General features: G+C 44.7%; 1 protein-coding gene across 7 annotated transcripts in view; it reads right to left on the bottom strand.

Annotated features, from left to right (window-relative positions):
• LOC115168947 (1-phosphatidylinositol 4,5-bisphosphate phosphodiesterase eta-2) overlaps positions 1 to 23,495 on the bottom strand; it is a 178,744-nt gene that overhangs the window by 14,456 nt on the left and 140,793 nt on the right. For all 7 annotated transcript variants that reach the window (XM_029724498.1, XM_029724497.1, XM_029724502.1 and 4 more), the window contains 10 exons: positions 22,387 to 22,542; positions 19,422 to 19,520; positions 12,779 to 12,879; positions 10,567 to 10,655; positions 10,127 to 10,312; positions 9,323 to 9,430; positions 8,956 to 9,080; positions 8,650 to 8,734; positions 7,918 to 8,064; positions 4,343 to 4,422 (listed from right to left, as the gene is read on the bottom strand). In XM_029724498.1, the coding sequence (XP_029580358.1) occupies positions 4,343 to 4,422; positions 7,918 to 8,064; positions 8,650 to 8,734; positions 8,956 to 9,080; positions 9,323 to 9,430; positions 10,127 to 10,312; positions 10,567 to 10,655; positions 12,779 to 12,879; positions 19,422 to 19,520; positions 22,387 to 22,542 (1,176 nt within the window). The remainder of the gene's footprint in view (positions 1 to 4,342; positions 4,423 to 7,917; positions 8,065 to 8,649; positions 8,735 to 8,955; positions 9,081 to 9,322; positions 9,431 to 10,126; positions 10,313 to 10,566; positions 10,656 to 12,778; positions 12,880 to 19,421; positions 19,521 to 22,386; positions 22,543 to 23,495) is intronic.

The following is a 23,495-nucleotide window of genomic DNA, read 5'->3' as shown; positions in this document are numbered from 1 at the left end:
GGAACCCAGGGCCAACCGCACCAGCATATGGTCTCACAAGGGGTCTGAGGATCTCATCTCGGTACCTAATGGCAGTCAGGCTACCTCTGGCGAGCACATGGAGGGCTGTGCGGCCCCCCAAAGAAATGCCACCCCACACCATGACTGACCCACCACCAAACCGGTCATGCTGGAGGATGTTGCAGGCAGCAGAACGTTCTCCACGGCGTCTGTGTGGACCTGCTTTCATCTGTGAAGAGCACAGGGCGCCAGTGGCGAATTTGCCAATCTTGGTGTTCTCTGGCAAATGCCAAACGTCCTGCACGGTGTTGGGCTGTAAGCACAACCCCCACCTGTGGACGTCGGGCCCTCATACCACCCTCATGAAGTCTGTTTCTGACCGTTTGAGCAGACACATGCACATTTGTGGCCTGCTGGAGGTCATTTTGCAGGGCTCTGGCAGTGCTCCTCCTGCTCCTCCTTGCACAAAGGCGGAGGTAGCGGTCCTGCTGCTGGGTTGTTGCCCTCCTACGGCCTCCTCCACGTCTCCTGATGTACTGGCCTGTCTCCTGGTAGCGCCTCCATGCTCTGGACACTATGCTGACAGACACAGCAAACCTTCTTGCCACAGCTCGCATTGATGTGCCATCCTGGATCAGCTGCACTACCTGAGCCACTTGTGTGGGTTGTAGACTCCGTCTCATGCTACCACTAGAGTGAAAGCACCGCCAGCATTCAAAAGTGACCAAAACATCAGCCAGGAAGCATAGGAACTGAGAAGTGGTCTGTGGTCACCACCTGCAGAACCACTCCTTTATTAGGGGTGTCTTGCTAATTGCCTATAATTTACACCTGTTGTCTATTCCATTTGCACAACAGTATGTGAAATTTATTGTCAATCAGTGTTGCTTCCTAAGTGGACAGTTTGATTTCACAGAAGTGTGATTGACTTGGAGTTACATTGTGTTGTTTAAGTGTTCCCTTTATTTTTTTGAGCAGTGTACTATTGGACGGCGTTGGTTTGCCTTGTCCGAATGTATTGATGACCACACGTTCTATCAGTATTTGTTTGATAGAACGTCACATTACCACATCATAATGATGGTTTAACACCTTGTGATACAGGCAAATTTCTGTTACTATACATGTCTGCTGCCAAAACCACAAGAGTCACTTTATCCATGCGTATATATTTGCATGTATATTGTTAAACATGCATACAATGCATACTGTATTTGGGCAGTGACACGTTTTGTTGTTTTGGTTCTGTACTCCAGCACTTTGAAATTATACAATGACTATGGGGTTAAAGTGCAGACTAGCTTTATTTTGAGGGTATTTTCATCCATATCGGGTAAACTGTTTAGATATTTCAACCCTTTTTTGTACGTAGTCCCCCCATATTCCTAGCACGCAATGACTACATCAAGCTTGTGACTCTTTATTGATGCATTTGCAGTTTGTTTTGGTTGAGTTTCAGATTACTTTGTACCCAATACAAATGAGTGGTAAATAATGTATTTTGTCATTTTGGAGTCACTTTAATTGTAAATAAGAATGTTTCTAAACACTTCTACATTAAATGTGGATGCTACCATGATTACGGATAATCATGAATGAATGAATTGTGAGAAAGTTAAATGCAAAAATTTCATACCATTGGGTCATTTCACATCCAAAGTGCTGGAGTACAGAGCCAAAACAAAAACAACAACATTCCCTGTATATACTGTATTTTCATGAGGGTTATAATTCTGGTAAGCTCCCTGAACAAAACTAAACATATGTTGAGCATCACAAATGATATTAGTAAGTTAGAGAAAGCAGATAGGCCTAATACTCAACCCAGACAACAGGTGACAGAAATGAATCAGCTTTCATCTCCAAAGTCCATTCATTTATTATACAAAGACCTATCATTTTAACACCGCATCGTAAACAACAACATAAACTATGGTAACCACTGTAATGTGACGTTATGCTCACTTCACAAACACGCACAGTAGTGTGCGGACGGACACATGCTGTGTCCACATGTACAGTGTGGGGGTGAGAGGTTACGATGAAAGTGACAATGGGGGACAGTGTGATTGATCCATGAACACCCTGACAGGGGGACATGACGGTGATGACACAATTTGACGGCCACTGATCTAAATGACACTGGGTTATCTGCTGCTATACTCCTTGCACTGTGTGTGGATGTGTGTTCATTGAAAAAATGCTTGACTTTCAGCACGATGTGCAACAACCCAATGTCATTTCATAAACCATGAAGTAGATCCAAGTGGAATTACATCCAGACTGACTGAGTGCCCAGGCATTACAGTACACATGATGCAGATCGACTAAAGTAAAAATCACAAAACCATGAACGCCAAGGGCCTGATACATTTTGTCTACATGTTATGGACAGAAAGGTGATGGCAGACTGAACACATACCGATGGCAGACATTATCCAGAACACATTTGAAATCGGAGACTGGTTCCTGTCAAGGGTTCTTATCTAGGGAATGTTTCCTTGCCACTTTCCTCCAACCATTTTTACATCTGTTAGCTGGTTGTTTAGCAACATCCAGAGTCTCATGACTAGCATTAAGGTAGTAATTCTAGTGGAAATAGATTGCTCCTGTTAGCAGTGCATTCAAACGCATGGGGAAAGTGCTCTGCTTTACACAGTGGCGATTGGGTACCCTTTCCTTTCGCCATACATGGGAACTGTTTTCCCACCTCTAGGTAATATGATGACAAGGTCAGGACTAAAACAAGCCGACACAGGGGACAGTGTCCTCAAAAAGCAGGAACTGTATACCCCTGCAGTGCATCAAACTGAGAATGTCCTGAGTAAGGGGAAAATACTGTCCAGAAAAATACATTGTCACTCTCTACTTAGCAGGCCCCTAGTCCCCTGTTTTGTGGCTCTCTCCCCCTTTCTGTCTCTCCCTCCCTCCCTCCCGGCACAGGTTAGTGACATTGGATCTACTTTGGGTTGATGGAGGATGCTGGCATGTTCACAACTCATGGTCAGCATGAGTTGGCCTCTACGGGTGGACGCAATTGGTTTGCGGGGGCGGAATCACTGGGGTGGCAGGGGAGGGGCATGTGGTGCATGCAGTGTGCTGATTGGATCCCACTACACCTGGGTTCTGAGTGGCGCCTTCAGGGCTCCTAACAATTTCCTGCCTCTAAAAGCGGCATTTGGACAAAGAGGGGTCCACTGAAATCACAAAGAGACAGAGGAGAGAGAGTTCAGAGACGAGGAGACAAAGGGAGGGAGCGAGAGGGAGGGGGAAGGGAGAGTACAGCAGATGCACATACAGTCACAGTTGACAGAGAAGATCTAGAAACAGGAAGAGATATGAACAACAGTGTGGTAATTTCAAGTATGACGGAAGACAAAATGCAGTATAGAAATAAAGAAAGAATGACAGTAGGAGATAGCCAAACTATGGAAAATACTGTTCTCCTGTTGATAGTAAATTGTTTAATTTGATCCAACATGTGTTGACTGACTCCTGATAACTAACTCTGGGTAACAGCAAACTGAAGTACCATATGCTTACAATTTCCAATACCTATTTAATGAATCCCATCCTTTTTAACGGCTTCTGATAATGTTCTGGTTTAGTACAAGATGTCACAACATTTCCAAGACCGTTCCAAGCTGTTCAATTGATCAAAAATCAACTCAGAGTGTCTTGACTGAGTAATGAAAAAATACAAAATATAGAATATAAGAAATACAATTGCATATCTCTGCATGGATACAGGAAGAGTATAATCTGTCTTAAAAACAATAAAATAAACCCCATTGAGACAATTCTACTATACGTGTCCCCATTTCAACATCCCAATTGTCAGAACGGTGGCGTCCGCAGCAGCTGCCACTCAACTGCAACGCACAGATCACACTGGTAGGCTGTCTGGGCCACGGTTGGCTGCTGCTAATGACACTTTAATGCCTTAATTACTTAATTAGCCATCTCTCAGATTAATTCTTATTGATTGAGCTGCAACCGGGGCAATTAGCGAGAGTTCCTAATTGAATACATTTTTTTATTATTATATTTATTTCCAGCTTTGGCACTCAATCTTTCATCTGCATAATAATGGAGATTTTGAATTCCAACATATTTTTCCCTTCAATAATCCCCATCGATTGATGACTAAGGGGGAAGTCATTTCAATTCTATCTAAAATCTTGTGTTGAAAAGTATTTTGGAGCTAAATAGTGTTTTGACAGGAATCATATTTAGAAGCCCGATGTTAAATTATTAAGAGAAGAACAGTTCATGTTTTCCAATACTAAGGACAAACCCTCATTTCGAAAACAAAAGGCCTAGTAGCTCCCTTAGTACCTACCTTACCAGTGATGTCATGTACAGACACATGAACAAAGATGGAAGCCTCCTCCATACCTTCCAAATAGACGTGGCGAAAACCTAAAAAAAAACAAAGACATTATGACAATGAGCCCGGCGACAAGGAAACAGCGCAATGTTCCTTCTCTCAGTTAGAACATACACACACACACACACATACACACACACACACACAGCCAACGCTGCTGTCCCATGTCACACTGAGTATTTAAATACGGTAACAGTTTACTTGACACCCAGTGTCATTACACGGTATGACGCGGTCATAAACATGTCATAATATGTCATAACCTGCCATAATATGGTCATAACACTGTCATGACCCATATCTATACCTGTTGTGACATATATTGTGTTATTTTATGGCTGTTATGACAACTAAATAAAAGTGTCAAACCCCACATTTATTCAAATTAAGCATTATGAGCATCCTGTGTCACTTTACTTGGACTAAGAACATACTCTTTATGACACTGTCAAGAAACACTATGACCGGGGCCTCCCGAGTGGCGCAGTGGTCTAAGGCACTGCATCGAAGTGCTAGCTGTGCCACTAGAGATTCTGGGTTTGAGTCACAGAACGGAACCACCAAGTGCTGTCCTCGGTTGCAGCACTCACTGCCGAGTTCCAAACTGCCTCTGGAAGCAACATCAGCACAAGAACTGTTCGTCGGGAGCTTCATGAAATGGGTTTCCATGGCCGAGCAGCCGCACACAAGCCTAAATCACCATGCGTAATGCCAAGCGTCGGCTGGAGTGATGTAAAGCTCACCGCCATTGGACTCTGGAGCAGCGTTCTCTGGAGTGATGAATCATGCTTCACCATCTGGCAGTCCGATGGACGAATCTGTCCCTTTCCTGTTTCAGCATGACAATGCCCCCTGTGCACAAAGCGAGTTCCATACATAAATGGTTTGTCGAGATCGGTGTGGAAGAACTTGACTGGCCTGCACAGAGCCCTAACCTTAATCCCATCGATCACCTTTGGGATTAATTGGAATGCCGACTACCAGCCAGGCCTAATCCCCTAACATCAGTGCCCGACCTCACTAATACTCTTGTGGCTGAATGGAAGCAAGTCCCCCGCAGCAATGTTCCAACATCTAGTGGAAAGCTAGATGTAGAGGCTGTTATAGCAGCAAAGAGCGGACCAACTCCATATTAATGCCCATGATTTTGGAATGAGATGTTCGACGAGCAGCTGTCCACATACTTTTGGTCATGTAGTGTATCAGTCATCACTCCTGAAATCTGCTCCTGCATTCATCCCGGTCATCAGCAACAGAGCATTGGGGTATGTGCATGTCTGACGTCAATGTGTTTGCATTTACAATGATCATTTAATATGGTCAATAAAAAAAATATATATATATAACATAAACATACTGTTGACATGTAGGCTAATGGAATGTTTTGCCTTTTGTGGGTTTTCACAATCTTATGGAGGTGTCATAACCAACCATAAAATAACGCACAACGTCTAAATATATGTGTTATAACCATATTATAACAGGTTATGACAAGTTATGTCAGCTGTTATGACATTATGACATGGTTATGACCGTGTCAAAACATGTTATGATGCTAGGTGTCAAGTAAAGTGTTACCTTAAACACTGTATTCCACTCTTCAAAATGGCCCGAGTTGTTCCCCTCCTCAAGAAACCAACACTCGACTCGTCTGATGTCAAAAACTATAGACCTGTATCACTAATTCCTTTTCTTTCCAAAACACTTCTGATCAACTCTCTCGTTATCTCTCTCAGAACGATCTTCTTGACCCTAACCAGCAGGCTTCAAGACGGGTCACTCAACCGAGACTGCTCTTCTCTGTGTCAAAGCTGAATCTCTCTCTTTTGTTCTCATCCTCCTAGATCTATCCGCTGCCTTCGACACCGTGAACAATCATATCTTTCTCTCCACTCTCTCAGGGCTGGGTGTCTCAGGCTCTGCACACTCTTGGATTCATCCTACCTGGCAGACCGCTCCTACCAGGTGACGTGGAGAGGATCTGTATCTGCACCACGTACTCTCACTACTGGTGTCTCCCAGGGCTCGGTTCTTGGCCCAATCCTCTTCTCTTTATACACCAAGTCACTCAGCTCCGTCATATCCTCATATGGTCTCTCCTATCAGTGCTATGGGGATGGACCTCTCCTCTTCTCTCTATACACCAAGTCACTCAGCTCCGTCATATCCTCATATGGTCTCTCCTATCACTGCTATGAGGATGACACTGAACTACTTTTCTCCTTCCCCCTTTCTCACACCAAGGTGGCGACACGCTTCTCTGCGTGCCTGGCAGATATCTCAGCTTGGATGTCGGCCCACCACCTCATGCTCAGTCTCGACAAGACGGAGATGCTCTTCCTCCCGAGGAAGGCCTGCCTGCTCAAAGACCTCTTCATCACAGTTGACAACTCCATAGTGTCGCCCTCCCAGAGTGCAAAGAATCTTTATTTTTTTATTTCACCTTTATTTAACCAGGTTAAGTTGAGAACAAGTTCTCATTTACAATTGCGTCCTGTCCAAGATAAAGCATGTGATGTGACCCTGGACAACACCCTGTCGTTCTCTGCAAACATCAAAGCAGTGACTCGCTCCTGCAGGTTCATGCTCTACAACAGGAAGCGACACAGGTCCTAATCCAGGCACTTGTCATCTCCCGTCTGGACTGCTGCAACTCTCTGTTGGCTGGTCTCCCCACTTGTGCCATCAAACCCCTGCAATTTATCCATAATGCCGCAGCCCACCTGGTTTTCAACCTGCCCAAGTACCCTTCATGTCACCCCGCTCCTCCTCACACTCCACTGGCTTCCAGTCGAAGCTCGCATCAACTACAAGACCATGGTGCTTATCTAAGGAGCAGCAAGAGGAATTTCCCCTCCTTAACTTCAGGCTATTCTGAATGCGGAAGACACATTTATGTTTAATGCATTCAGTTCTACAACTGACTAGGTATCCCCCTTTCCCGTTTCTTTATACTTAAGCAATACGGCTTAAGTATCAAGTATATATGGCCAATATACCATCACTAATGGCTGTTCTTATGCATGAGTGCCTGGATACAGCCATTGGCCATGGTATATTGGCCATATACCACAAACCTCCGAGGTACCTTGCTGCTATTATAAACTATTTTGGGTTAGAACAGTAACAAGTATTGTTTTGTCATACCCGTGGTATATGCTCTGACATACCACAGCTTTCAGCCAATCCGCATTCAGGGCTCAATCCACCCAGTTTATAATAACAAACACATAACATACATAGCCTATACTAACACAATAGTCCAGGCAAGTCAGTTAAGAACAAATTCTTATTTACAATGACGGCCTACACCGGCCAAACCCGGACGATGCTGGGCCAATTGTGCGCCACACTATGGGACTCCCAATCACAGCCGGTTGTGATACAGCCTGGAATCGAACTAGGGTGTCTGTAGTGACGCCTCTAGCACTGAGATGCAGTGCCTTAGACTGCTGCGCCACTTGGGAGCCCTGAGCAGCGGTTGAGGGTTTGGTGGAGTGCAGAAGGAGGAGGATGTAGGTAGGTACCTGGTATCATGCTGTTGAAGGCAATGGTGCGCTGGCCAATGAAGTCCTGGCCGATAGGGTCGTGGTCCCACACCAGGAAACGGACCAGCACCAGCTCGGGCATGTGCAGCGTGAACACCAGTGTCTCCTCCCACATGGGGTTAAAGCCTGTAGAGGAGAGGAGAGAGAGAGAGAGAGAGAGAGAGAGAGAGAGAGAGGGAGGAAGGACAGGAGAGAGGGAGGAGAGAGGGGAAGGGAGAGGGGGGAGGAGAGGGATGAAGCAAGAGAAGGTGTGGGGAAGAAGTGAAGTGTGAGAGAAAATATAGAAATGGACAGAGAGAGCGAGAAAGAGGGAGGTAGAGAAAGAGGGAGAGCGGTGAAGACACAGATTGAGATGGGCAGAGAGTGGGAGAGATATGGACAGTGAAAAAGAGCAGGAGAGAGGGAGTGAGAGAGATAGAGAGAGACGAGTTAGAGCGCTGGCTCAGCAGTCATGAATAATTCAGGGGTGTGTGTGTGTGTGTGTGTGTGTGTGTGTGTGTGTGTGTGTGTGTGTGTGTGTGTGTGTGTGTGTGGACCCAGTGGTGCTGTAAAGTGCATTGCTTCGGTGCCAACCTCATCAATTATCCATGACACACACACACGCCGAGACAAGTGCAACCAAAAAAACGAAACACCTGACTTAACCGAACGTAAAGGACAAGTAGAGGGTGCAATGCACATTTAGCCAACTTTTTATCCAAGCGTACTCACCATTGTCATCCACCACCCTGGTCTGTTCCTTACAGCAGTCCACTGGCAGACCAATGATCTCCACCTCCACAAAGGGGTCGATAATCTGACCCACAGACAGACAGGGACAGACATACAGAAGTTAAGAGGCTTCACCAAAACAGCCAATGTAGTAGCAGTATTAGTAATAGGGACATTCTGTGTAATTTTGGTCCAAGTATATGATCTTCCTCAAATGAAATCGATAAAAAGGTCCTTTGAAGGATGGATTTTCGGCATATATTTGAAATCTGTATCTAAAATAATTTGTGAAAAATAAATCATCACCTCTCCTCTGTCCCCCAGCATGGAGTCTTTGGGCTTGGGCAGCTGTTGCCCGCTGATGATCTTCAGCACCAGTTGTTTCTTCATCTGCCCCGGCAACGGGTCCTCCATCATAGGGTTAAAGACACCTACAGGAGGGACGGAGGTACAAAAACCCTCTCACTCTTTCCTCTGTTAGATACCTGGGTTGTACTCACGAGGCACCAAACGAAAGAAAACAGACTGAAACAGGGAGCGACAACCTAAACTTGTCCAATAAGAAATGCTTATTTTCATTTCTGTTGCAAAACTTTTTGCTACGGTGTGCACTTGTGAATATGGCCCTGTAGTTGTTTTGCTATGAAATCAATGGGAGGATGCTGCTGCCCACCTTCACACATACAGGCCGGCTTTAGGATGTAGCCACAGTTGCCGTTGCTGTTGAACTTGGCTCGGTTCAGCTGGAGCACTCTCCCCTCCGACTGGTAGTTCAATGCCACTGAAAATCACACAAACCAAAACATTTTTAATTAAGCTTAGAAACTCAGAAAATCTGGGGGCAAACGGAACCATATTCTGTCCGCATGAGCAGCCATTGGAGAATTACATTTACATTTACGTCATTTAGCAGACGCTCTTATCCAGAGCGACTTACAGTAGTGAATGCATACATTTCATACATTTCATTTCATGCATTTTCTTTTGTACTGGCCCCCCGTGGGAATCGAACAAACAACCCTGGCGTTGCACACACCATGCTGGCGTTGCAAACACCATGCTCTACCAACTGAGGCACAGGGAAGGCCAGCCACAGGGAAGCTGGAATTCAACTAAATCAAATCAAACTTTATTTGTCACATGCACCGAATACAACAAGTGTAGACTTTACAGTGAAATGCTTACTTTACAAGCCCTTAACCAACAGTGGAGTTCAAGAAGAAGAAAATATTTACCAAGTAGGCTAAAATAAAAAGTAATAATAAAAAGTAACACAATAAGAATAACAATAACGAGGCTATATACAGGGGGTACCGGTACCGAGTCAGTGTGGAGGCTATATACAGGGGGCACCGGTACCGAGTCAGTGTGCAGGGGGTACATGCTAGTTGAGGTAATCTGTACATGTAGGGGGGGGGCGAAGTCCAACTCTACATTATCAAACAAGGTTTTTATATGGAAATGGACCCCCCCATACCCAGATGGCATCCAGCATTCCAGAAGGGCTGTGGGTTGAAGTTGGAAGAGTCCACACGGTAGGAGGAGGGGTAGATGCGTGAGAGCTGCCGCTGGTTGAAGTGGATGAAGGTGGCGGCTTTCTGTTGCATTATCTGGTGGGCCTTGGTCTCGCTTAGAGAAGACACCTGCCAACTGGAGCTCGTGGCTGGAAGACACACACATAGTACACAAACATAAGACACACGTGCATACAAACAGACACACAGACAACTAAATCCTTTATGTTGGCTTGGTGATAAAACAAATCAACACACAAAAAGAAAGACTCCTTTGTCTGAATTGGACTGTGAACACTTTAACAACAGGTACATTCCATTCTTCTCTAATCCTACTACTGTCTCTGGGGTCAGTATCCGTATAGTAAAGCAGTTTCCGGTTGGGTTTGTTATCCGTGCTCACCTTGTGTCTCTATGTCGGAGACGCCCACTGACTTGGTGTATTTGACCAGGTCTGACAGAGCCCTGGACAGCTTCATGGTCTTCTTCTTCCTGCAGGAAAACAACCAGTGAGCCAGTGGGACAGTGCTCTGGTACGTCTAGGCTTACAGTATTGTTGTACAGAGCGTTTCAATGGTAACCTGCTATGTAGTACATGCTGCGATGTACCTGCTGTGGTGCAGGTGTAACATGTCACAATGGTAACAGCCCATGTCTCTGAAGTAACAGCCCATGGCCAAGTCGGAAATCTGACTTGCCTGCTACTTACTTAAACTGTTAAACTGCATACTGTGTCGTAATCGTACTGCATACTATATAGAACATACTGTTTAGTAAAAAACGTATACAGTAAGCAACACATATCAACATAGTGGTACTCATTCATACTTAGAAGGCATCATCGAATGCCCAATCGTGCTTATTCCCCACAACTTGTTCATTTTTGTAGAACGCGTCCCCTATTCTGATTATCAGCTGTTATCGAACACACGTGGGTGTGAAAAAACTACTAGGTGAAAATTCTACTAGGTGAAAAGTCAAAATCAGTATGACATCCAGGCATTTAAAGTAAAGTAAAGCATTTAAAGACTTTCGAAATTTCATAAAGTATAAAACAGAATTTTTCACATACTCAAAATGGCCTACTATCTAGTTATGTGTATTAGGACATGGCCCATGTCTATATGGGAACATTTCATGTCTCTAAAATTAAATCAAATCCAATCAAATGTTATTTGTCACATGCTCCGAATACAACAGGTACAATGAAATGCTGCTTACTTACTACAAGCCATTAACCAACAATGCTTTAAGAAGTTTTAAGTAAAAAATTGAAAACTAAAACTAACAAATAATTACACAGCAGCAGTAAAATAACAATAGCGAGGCTATATACAGGGGGTACCGGTACAGAGTCAATGTGCGGGGGTACCGGTTAGTCGAGGTAATTGAGGTAATATGTACATGTAGGTAGAGTTAAAGTGACTATGCATAGATAATAAACAGAGAGTAGCAGCAGCGTAAAAGAGGGGTCTGGGTAGCCCTTTGATTAGCTGTGCAGGAGTCTTATGGCTTGGGGGTAGAAGCTGTTAAGAAGCCTTTTGGACCTAGACTTGGCGCTCCGGTACCGCTTGCCATGCGGTAGCAGAGAGAACAGTCTATGACTAGGGTGGCTGGAGTCTTTGACAATTTTTAGGGCCTTCATCTGACACCACCTGGTACAGAGTTCCTGGATGGCAGGAAACTTGGCCCCAGTGATGTACCGGGCCGTACACACTACCCTCTGTAGTGCCTTGTGGTCTGAAGGCGAGCAGTTGCCATACCAGGCGGTGATGCAACCCGTCATGATGCTCTCGATGGCGCAGCTGTAGAACCATTGAGGATCTGAGGACCCATGCCAAATCTTTTCAGTGTCCTGAGGGGGAATAGGCTTTGTCGTGCCCTCTTCACGACTGTCTTGGTGTGTTTGGGCCATGATAGTTTGTTGGTGATGGGGACACCAAGGAACTTGAAGCTCTCAACCTGCTCCACTGCAGCCCTGTCGATGAGAATGGGGACGTGCTCCTTTTCCTGTAGTCAACAATCATCTCCTTTGTCTTGATCACGTTGAGGGAGAGGTTGTTGTCCTGGCACCACACGACCAGGTCTCTGACCTCCTCCCTATAAGCTGTCTCATCGTTGTTGGTGATCAGGCCTACCACTACCATGTGTCATCGGCAAACTTGATGATGGTGTTGGAGTCGTGCCTGGCCATGCAGTCATGAGTGAACAGGGAGTACAGGAGCACACAACCCTAAGCACGCACACCTAAGAGTGCACCCCTCAGTGTTGAGGATCAGCGTGGCGGATGTGTTGTTGCCTACCCTTACCACCTGGGGGCGGCCCTCAGGAAGTCCAGGATCCAGTTGCAGAGGGAGGTGTTTAGTCCCAGGGTCCTTAGCTTAGTGATGAGCTTTGAGATTACTATGGTGTTGAACGGAAGCCCTGCCACACGGTGGCAGAAACATTATGTACAAAATAAGTTACAAATAACACAAAAAAACATACGCAATAGCACAATTGGTTACGGGATCGTAAAACCGCAGCCATCTCCTTCGGCACCACTCTCTTCTAAGTATCTATGGTAATAGTTCATGTCTCTATGGAAACAGACCGTGCCTCTACGGTAACAGTACCTGCTGTGGTGTAATGGGGCGCGGGAGGCCATGCTGGTGCTCTCCTGGTCCGTGTCAGTGTCCTCAAGACTGTTGGTCTTCTTCAGCTTGGCCGCCTTTTTCTGGAGGGGAGAAGGTCACAATACAGTCACAACAGCACCAATGCACTAAAGTTTCTAGGGATGAGCTTAAGTGGTGGGCCGAAGCAAGCTATCTGCTTTAGTTTTCAAGATGATCAATCTGTGTCGAGGGAGGAGCTGGTTTTTACATAGTGTATATTTATTTATTCAGAACACATTTCCGTTAGTTGGCAATGTCAATTCTTGATTTAAAAAAAAAACGTTTACGTTCGCTAGCTGGACAAGCTTATGCCGCCCCAATTCCCCGGCTAGGGTAAAGGAGTATGTAGTGGCAAGGGTCAGGGATATAGAGCAGGTCTCCTGCACAGAGGCACGTGAAATAGTTTAAGGAGCGAGGGGAGCTGAAGATATGGTGGTGGATGCTCAGCAGACTGTGGAGATTCAGAGTGTTGTTCAACAGTTGAGGAAAACTGATATAGTGATGTGAAGAAGGTGGATTTTACGGTGTCCAAGAAACTGGACATAATAGTATTTACGGTTTCCAGGACTTCACTGCCGAAACATTGCAAAGAATACTGTCCAAAGATGGTGTCCCCTCTCAGGCCCCACAGCCTGTAGGGATGGGTGTTGGCAGTTGAATCTGAATAAAGGAGTACACTGAGTTTTGTTTAGTTTATTAAGTTTAGATTTATTTTGTGAATTATTTGGGCTGATATACAGCTAAAACAGTAGGCGCCGGCATGCACCTATTGCATTTGTTTGTGGACTGCAATAATATCAAAGAAGAACACACTGTACAGTAGGTGGTGGCAATACACCAATAGGTGTAAAACTTTAAAGAAGAAGAAAAAGGCAAACGCCGTCGAGTACTAAACTGTAAACCCATCAAAAATGGTGCATCATCCATGGTACTCTCTCTGATGATCAAGTCTGCCAATCACGTAATCCTTACCTAAAGTAGTAGACAGCTGGTGACATCTTGAGAACGATCTCTGTCCGACAAACTTCTATCAAATCTTTTTTATTTATAATCTGACTATTTAGTTATAGAAACGTGATACCATCAATACGAGCTGTAAAATGACTCAAAATTGAATCAAATCAACTTAGAACAAGTAATGTAGTTAGTTATCTTGCTAGTTGGCTAGCTAGTTACAACAAGTAGATATGTTGCTAGCTAGCAGGAGCAGATAGCGTTATCACTAGCTAGCATGTCATTTAGCTATTAGTTTATTCCAAGTAATAATTTAAGATGACATAAATCTGTAGGACAAGTAGTGTAAATCTAATACAGTCATCAAGGCAGGACCCACTAATTTCATACATACTGACAAATAAGAAATGCCACATAACCCTGTCAATAGTTGGAGTAGGACGATTGCAGAGCACCCTGCCTCAGACTGATGAACATCAGACTGATGTTCATTATCTAGCTCACAAACTCCATTCATTTGCTGTGATGATTTATTTTTTTGTCTTTCACTTTTGTCTCACATAATCTATTCAGCTCTCCTGTGTCCAGCCCCCAGAGATCAACCAAGTGCTTTTGACCAAGCATGGGCTGATTCTCTCACCTGTGAGGAGAACCATACTACTGCAGTTTGAACTAGCCCCGCGTCACCATTTAGACATTGGGACCATGTATGCATCTGCCTGTTGTCTTTTCGTTGTTTTTTTGTCTTGCACAGTGTAGTGCATTATAGAGTTGAAGATACACATGCTTGTTTGAGCATCTCGAAGACTAATGTAGAATCAGTTTAACCTCTACAGGTATGGCGTCCTCGTCCCCCACGTGAGACAGTTGAGCTAATGTAGGCTAATGTGATTAGCATGAGGTTGTAAGTAACAAGAACATTTCCCAGGACATAGACATATCTGATATGGCCAGAAATCTTAAATTCTTGTTAATCTAACTGCACTGTTCAATTTACAGTAGGTATTACAATGAAAGAATACCATGCTATTGTTTGAGGAGAGTGCACAGTTATGAACTTGAAAATGTATTCATAAACCAATTAGGCACATTTGGACAGTCTTGATACAATATTTTGAACAGAAATGCAATGATTCCTTGGATTAAAAAGAAATCTGCAAAAATTAAAGCAGGAAGCACCAGTGACTCGGTCTAAAAAAAAGTGGTCAGATGAAGCAGATGCTAAACTTAAGGACTGTTTTGCTAGCACAGACTGGAATATGTTCCGGGATTCTTCTGATGGCATTGAGGAGTACACCACAGCTGTCATTGGCTTCATCAATAATTGCATCGATGATGTCATCCCCACAGTGACCGTACGTACATACCCCAACCAGAAGCCATGGATTACAGGCAGCATCCGCACTGAGCTAAAGGGTAGAGCTGCCGCTTTCAAGTAGCGGGACTCTAACTCCGAAGCTTATAAGAAATCCCGCTATCCCCTCCGACGAACCATCAAACATTCAAAGTGTCAATACAGGACTAAGATTGAATCGTACTACACCGGCTCCGACGCTCATAGGATGTGGCAGGGCTTGCAAACTATTACAGACTACAAAGGGAAGCACAGCCGAGAGCTGCCCAGTGACTCGAGCCTACCAGATGAGCTAAATAACAACTTCTATGCTCACTTTGAAGCAAGTAACACCGAAACATGCATGAGAGCATCAGCTGTTCTGGGCGACTGTGTGATCACGCTCTCCGCATCTGATGTGAGTAAGACATTTCAACAGGTCAAAATTCACAAGGCCGCAGGGCCAGACGGATTACCAGGATGTGTACTCTGAGCATGCACTGACCAACTGGCAAGTGTCTTCACTGACATTGTCAACCTCTCTCTGTCTGAGTCTGTAATACCAACACGTTTCAAGCAGACCACCATAATCCCTGTGCCCAAGAACACTAAGGTAACCTGCCTAAATGACTACCGACCCATAACGCTCACATCTGTAGCCATGAAATGCTTTGAAAGGCTGGTCATGGCTCACATCAACACCATTATCCTGGAAACCCTAGACCCACTCCAATTTGCATACCGCCCCAACATATCCACAGATGATGCAATCTCTATTGCACTACACACTGCCCTTTCACACCTGGACAAAAGGAACACCTATGTGAGAATACTATTCATTGACTACAGCTCAGCGTTCAACAGGGGTGCGTGCTTAGTCCCCTCCTGTACTCCCTGTTCACTCATGACAGCATGGCCAGGCACAACTCCAACGCCATCATTAAGTTTGTCGATGACACAACAGCGGTAGGCCTGATCACCGACAACGATGAGACAGCCTATAGGGAGGAGGTCAGAGACCTGGACCGTGTGGTGCAAGGACAATAACCTCTCCCTCAACGTGATCAAGACAAAGGAGATTATTGTGGACTACAGGAAAAGGAGGACCGAGCACTCCCCCATTCTCATCGACGGGGCTGTAGTGGAGCAGGTTGAGAGCTTCAAGTTCCTTGGCGTCCCCATCACCAACAAACTAACATGGTCCAAACACACCAAGACAGTCGTGAAGAGGGCACAACAAAACCTATTCCCCCTCAGGAGACTGAAAAGATTTGGCATGGGTCCTCAGATCCTCAAAAGGTTTTACAGCTGCGCCATCGAGAGCATCCTGACGGGTTGCATCACCGCTTGGTATGGCAATTGCTCGGCCTCAGACCGCAAGGCACTACAGAGAGTAGTGCGTACGGCCCAGTACATCACTGGGGCCAAGCTTCCTGTCATCCAGGACCTCTATACCAGGCGGTGTCAGAGGAAGGCCCTACGTCCAAGAGGCTTCTAAACAGTTTCTACCCCCAAGCTATAAGACTCCTGAACATCTAATCAAATGGCTACCCAGACTATTTGCATTGCCCCACCCCCTCTTCTACGCTGCTGCAACTCTCTGTTATTATCTATGCATAGTCACTTTAATAACTCTACCTACATGTATATATTACCTCCATTACCTCAACACCAGTGCCCCCGCACATTGACTCTGTACCGGTACCCCTGTATATAGCTCCGCTATTGTTATTTACTGCTGCTCTTTAATTATTTGTTATTCTTATCGCTTACTTTTTTAGGTATTTTCTAAAAACTGCATTGTTGGTTAAGGGCTTGTAAGTAAGCATTTCACTGTAAGGTCTACAACTGCTGTATTCGGGGCATGTGACAAATAACATTTGATTTGATCCGTCTAAAACTTTCACATACCCTGCTGCCATCTAGTGGCCAAAACCTAAATTGCGCCTATTTTCCTAAATCCTACATTGACAATTCTCTGGCATTTCAAAGACTATAAAAAAAATGTTTAAAAAAACTCTGTTTTTTCTTTGTATTATCTTTTACCAGAATTAATGTGTTATATTCTCCTACATTAATTTCACATTTCCACACACTTCAAAGTGTTTCCTTTCAAATGGTATCAAGAATATGCATATCCTTGCTTCAGGTCCTGAGCTACAGGCAATTATGATTTGAGTATGTCATTTTAGGGGAAAATTGGGGGGAAAAAAGGGTCCGATCCTCAGGTGACAGATTATTTTACTATTGTAACATGCAGTGGGGAGAATTATATTGTCCCCGTCAGGAGCCCAGGATTTTGCCATAGATGGTAGAGTTCTCGTCTCAGGAATACACAAGCTTCAGATTGCATTTTGCCAAGGCAGTGTTTCCCAACTCCAGTCCTCGAGTACCCTCAATTGTACACATTTTTGTTGTAGCCCTGGACAAGCACACCTGATTCAACTTGTCAACTAATCATCAAGCCCTCAATGAGTTGAAAGAGGAGTGATGTCCGGGGCAACAACAAAAATATCTGCTGTTGAGGTTATTTGAGGACTGGAGTTGGGAAACACTGTGCTAAAGCACTTATCCCCATCTACATCGGTCAGCTACATTGGTGACCAAGGTGGGATCCTTTCGATGGGCCTGGGCAGCAAACAAATGCTCCTAGAGAGAAGGGGGAATACTGAAGCATGTGTTGATGACAGTTCTACAGTCTCCATCAGAGGCTCAGGCTTTTGGCATAGATGGTAAAGCTCTCAATTCTGGACTGCAACGTTGTAAGATTGTGCCCTGCACGGTACTTGATATACATTGATTGGTACTGCAGCTTACACTATATTTAGATACTTCAGATACTGCCTGAGACACCTTTACTATGTGTCTCCGTACTCAATAAATTGTCAATCTATTTGTGATGGTCTTTGTTCTAACGTATATGCATGAAATGTACATTTGGAAAGCATGTCAGATACTCTGACTCATAGAATAATGAATGGATTGGCAAGATTTTGGCACCGTCAACCTTTAGGTTAGGGGGGTAGGCAACTAGATTTAGCCGTGGGCTGATTTTTGTCAGAGCGGAGGGTCGCGGGGCCGGAACATAATTATAATAATTTGTACACTGCAAATTGACCCCAACTAAAAATGGTATTTGAAAACAACGATTTCATACTTTGATTACATTGACACAAAAAACCAATATCTTTTTTATTCATGGGAATACTTGGGAACATATTTCCTAAATAAAAAAATCTGAATTCCTGCTGATTTTACAGTATTTCTTTTACCCAAACTAAAATATACACTGAGTATACAAAACATTTTGAACAGCTGTTCTTTCCATGACATAGACTGACCATTTCAATCAGTGTAGATGAAGGGAAGGAGATAGGTAAAGAAGAATTTTTAAGCCTTGAGACAATTCAGACATGGATTGTGTATGTGTGCCATTCAGAGGGTAAATGGGCAAGACAAAAGGTTTAAGTCCCTTTGAACAGTGTATGGTAGTAGGTGCCAGGCGCACCGATTTGGATGTGTCAAGAACTGCAACACTGCTGGGTTTTTCACGCTCAACCGTTTCCTGTGTGTATCAAGAATGGTCCACCACCCAAAGGACATCCAGCCAACTTGACACAACTGTGGGAAGCATTGGAGTCAACATAGGCCAGCATCCCTTTGAAATGCTTTCAACACCTTGTAGTCCATTCCCTGACAAATTGAGGCTGTTCTGAGGGCAAAAGGAGGTGCAACTCAATATTAGGAAGCTGTTCCTAATGTTTTGTACACTCAGTGTATATATATTTTTTTACTATAAACTTTGGGGGGCCCCCCAAAAAAATCACTTGTGTTCCGGTTTTGACCTGTGGGCCGCCTGTTGCTGACCCGTGATACAGGGTGTGATTTCAAACAGCCATGGATCTAAATGGACATGTTTTAAATGGGACATGATCCTGACCTGACATTCCTCAAAAGACTAATGAAATGGAATGGGATGGAATGAGAAGAGGGGTAAATTCAATCATGTTGAGATAACAACAGGAATTAAGGACAGGAGTGGAGACCAGGGTCGTGTTTAGCAGGTACAAAACAGAAACGTTTCAAAATGCTTCTAAACGGAAGAAACAAAAATGAGCATTCTTATAAGACAAGTTCAGTTGGTACAGTAGCACCGCTGCTCCAAAGTGTTTTCCATCAGTACTGTAACATTATGTTGAATCAAAACATTTCACTATGTTATGGCCTACTGAACATGACCCAAGAAAGATGACCTGGGAAGGTGGACAGGAGAGGAGAGAGTGAGGAAGAGGAGGTGGGGTGGCGAATGAAGCCCACCTTGCGTTTGGAGAAACTTCCCATGAAGCTCCTGCCTAGACGCTTGTTGGTGCTGGGGATGGCTTCGTCCCCTGTGTCTGCATCATCATCACCTTTGCCCTGGAAGAGAAGGAGCACACAAACACACACAATTCAGCACCTCCTTTACACATATTTTGTTGCCACAAAGACACCGGCCCAGTTCCAAAGTGATACGTTTTTGGTCCCACTTTCAATGGACAATAACTTGTAGAGGCATTCTAAAACATTTATGAAGACACACACACACACCCATTTTCTTCACCGTGTTTATTGTCTTCACATAAGCAATGCCTAGAGACTCATTTGAATGCTAATGTCCTCCTTATTGAAATTGATTCGCGCTTGGCTAGAAGCCTGTGTTTCAGACATAAGGAAGTGGATGGCTGCAAATTTTCTACTTTTAAACTCGGACAAAACAGAGATGCTTGTCCTAGGTCCCAAGAAACAAAGAGATCTTCTGTTGAATCTGACAATTAATCTGGATGGTTGTACAGTCGTCTCAAATAAAACTGTGAAGGACCTCGGCGTTACTCTGGACCCTGATCTCTCTTTTGAAGAACATATCAAGACTGCTTCAAGGACAGCTTTTTTCCATCTACGTAACATTGCAAAAATCAGAAACTTTCTGTCCAAAAATGACGCAGAAAAATTAATCCATGCTTTTGTTACTTCTAGGCTCGACTACTGCAATGCTCTACTTTCCGGCTACCCGGATAAAGCACTAAACAAACTTCAGTTAGTGCTAAATACGGCTGCTAGAATCCTGACTAGAACCAAAAAATTTGATCATATTACTCCGGTGCTAGCCTCCCTACACTGGCTTCCTGTTAAGGCAAGGGCTGATTTCAAGGTTTTACTGCTAACCTACAAAGCATTACATGGGCTTGCTCCTACCTATCTTTCCGATTTGGTCCTGCCGTACATACCTACACGTACGCTACGGTCACAAGACGCAGGCCTCCTAATTGTCCCTAGAATTTCTAAGCAAACGGTTGGAGGTAGGGCTTTCTCCTATAGAGCTCCATTTTTATGGAATGGTCTGCCTACCCATGTGAGAGACGCAGACTCAGTCTCAACCTTTAAGTCTTTACTGAAGACTTATCTCTTCAGTAGGTCCTATGATTAAGTATAGTCTGGCCCAGGAGTGTGAAGGTGAACGGAAAGGCTGGAGCAACGAACCGCCCTTGCTGTCTCTGTCTTGTCGGTTCCCCTCTTCCCACTGGGATTCTCTGCCTCTAACCCTTTTACAGGGGCTGAGTCACTGACTTACTGGTGTTCTTCCATGCCGTCCATGGGAGGGGTGCGTCACTTGAGTAGGTTGAGCCACTGACGTGGTCTTCCTGTCTGGGTTGGCGCCCCCCCCCTTGGGTTGTGCTGTGGCGGACATCTTTGTGGGCTATACTCGGCCTTGTCTTCGGACGGTAAGTTGGTGGTTGTAGATATCCCTCTAGTGGTGTGGGGGCTGTGCTTTGGCAAAGTGGGTGGGGTTATATCCTGCCTGTTTGGCCCTGTCCGGGGGTATCATCGGATGGGGCCACAGTGTCTTCTGATCCCTCCTGTCTCAGCCTCCAGTATTTATGCTGCAGTAGTTTATGTGTCGGGGGGCTAGGGTCAGTCTGTTACATCTGGAGTATTCTCTTGTCTTATCCGGTGTCCTGTGTGAATGTAAATATGCTCTCTCTAATTCTCTCTTTCTCTCTTTCTTTCTTTCTCTCTCTCGGAGGACCTGAGCCCTAGGACCATGCCTCAGGACTACCTGGCATGATGACTCCTTGCTGTCCCCAGTCCACCTGGCCATGCTGCTGCTCCAGTTTCAACTGTTCTGCCTGCGGCTACGGAACCCTGACCTGTTCACCGGACGTGCTTGTTGCACCCTCGACAATTACTATGATTATTATTATTTGACCATGCTGGTCATTTACGAACATTTTAACATCTTGACCATGTTCTGTTATAATATCCACCCGGCACAGCCAGAAGAGGACTGGCCACCCCTCATAGCCTGGTTCCTCTCTAGGTTTCTTCCTAGGTTTTTGGCCTTTCTCAGGAGTTTTTCCTAGGGAGTTTTTCCCAGCCACCGTGCTTCTTTCACATGCATTGCTTGCTGTTTGGGGTTTTAGGCTGGGTTTCTGTACAGCACTTTGAGATTTCAGCTGATGTACGAAGGGCTATATAAATACATTTGATTTGATTTGATTTGATTTGGCCTGTGTGTGTGTGTGTGTGTGTGTGTGTGTGTGTGTGTGTGTGTGTGTGTGTGTGTGTGTGTGTGTATATGCGTGTGTGGTTGCTTGCATGCGTGCATGTGAGAATGTGTGTACTGTTGCTTGCATTAGGCACCCTGGGTAGAAGGCATTGCCTCCTCAATCAGCCATAGCCCTCCGCTGCTGCTAGGCCCCACTACTTAATGTTTATCATGATTAGGAGAGCGAGAGACAGAGAGACAGCAAGAGAGAGGGACAGAGAGAGACAGAGAGAGAGAGACAGAGAGACAGACAGAGGGCTTAATTACAATGCTGGGCATCTCTGCCATAAGAGAAAGGGGAGGAACAGAACAATTGTCTCAGCGAAAACAATAACGTTTTCCCAGAATACTTATATAAGTGTTATATAAGTGTTGCTTCTCAGGCTTACAGTGGTACTTAACAAAATGTCCCGTTATATTACTTACAGTGGTAGTACAACCCTGACAGAATAAGTGTGCAGAGGCTCTCACTCCACTCACACCCCCGTTGGATGTGCGTGCGGTAGCCTACATTTCTTCACTGTCTACAACAGACCTGGGGGTTCAAGTACTATTTTAAATCATTTAAAATTCTGGATTTGTGCTTGAATGAGCATGCCTGTTGCAATGGAGCGAACAGAAAAGTCCAGGCAGGTTAAAGCAAACACTCAGAGTATAGAATATGAACCCAGTTCTAGTCTACAGAGCCGTGGTTGTTACCTTGGAGGCTGACTGATCGGTGGGCTTCCCCGTGGGGGACAGGGTGGCGATGGTGAAGCTGTCTGGGTCCTCCCGGTCGCGGATCTTAGACTCCTTCAGCAGGTTGTCCAGCTTCTTCTTAGCCACGTTCTCTACCTGCTTCCTGGTCATGGATGTCTGGGAGGGATGGGATGGGGGAGAGAGAGTGAGGGTAAAGGAGGGAGAGAGAGAGAGAAGGGGAGGGAACGAGGGGGAGAGATAAGAGGGAGAGGAAGGTGAAGAAAGGGGGGGGGGCGAGAGAGAATTACAGGGTCTAAGTACAACCATATATTGCAACAAAGAAAGACATTTTCCTTTTGTTCTGATTGACAAAATAAATGGTTGGTCAATGGTCATGCAATATGTCAGAGAAAAGACAACATGTACACTACTGTAGAAAAAAAAATTGTAGATACTTTTATGTGGAAAAAACACTGATGTTATGCCTAAATACCCCCCCATAAGACTCAGGACAAAATTAGAGCACTATAGGAAACAGGGTGCCATTTAAAACCACAGAATATTTCAGCATATAACATTACTATTTCATTGGTTGAGAATGAGATTAGTTTTATATGACAATCTGGAATATTGTAATGTACTGATATGTACTATTTGATAAAGAGTAAAGAAACAATTCTATGAACACTGATGACATGCATATTGGATTCAAACTATTTTGTGTGCAATCCTTAGGCATTGTGTTATTGTTCATTGTAATTTAATGTACACTGAGTATACAAAACATTAGGAACACCTTCCTAATATTGAGTTTCACCCCCCTCCCTTTTGCCCTCAGAACAGACTTAATTAATCGGGGCATAGACTCTACAAGGTGTTGAAAGCGTTCAAGAGGGACGCTGGCCCATGTTGACTCCAATGCTTCCCACAATTGTGTCAAGTTGGCTGGATGTCCTTTGGGCGGTGGACCATTCTTGATACACACGGGAAACTGTTGAGTGTGAAAAACCCAGCAGCATTGCTGTTCTTGACACAAACCGGTGCACATGGCACACCCTGTTCAAAGCAACTTGAAACTGTTGTTTTGCCCATTCACCATCTGAACGGCACACATACACAATCCATGTCTC

This window comes from Salmo trutta, chromosome 30 (genome assembly GCF_901001165.1).
Source record: "Salmo trutta chromosome 30, fSalTru1.1, whole genome shotgun sequence".
In the NCBI taxonomy this organism is placed as follows: Eukaryota; Metazoa; Chordata; class Actinopteri; order Salmoniformes; family Salmonidae; genus Salmo; species Salmo trutta.
Note: the sequence above shows the minus strand (reverse complement) of the source record. Positions and strands in the feature narration are given on the sequence as shown.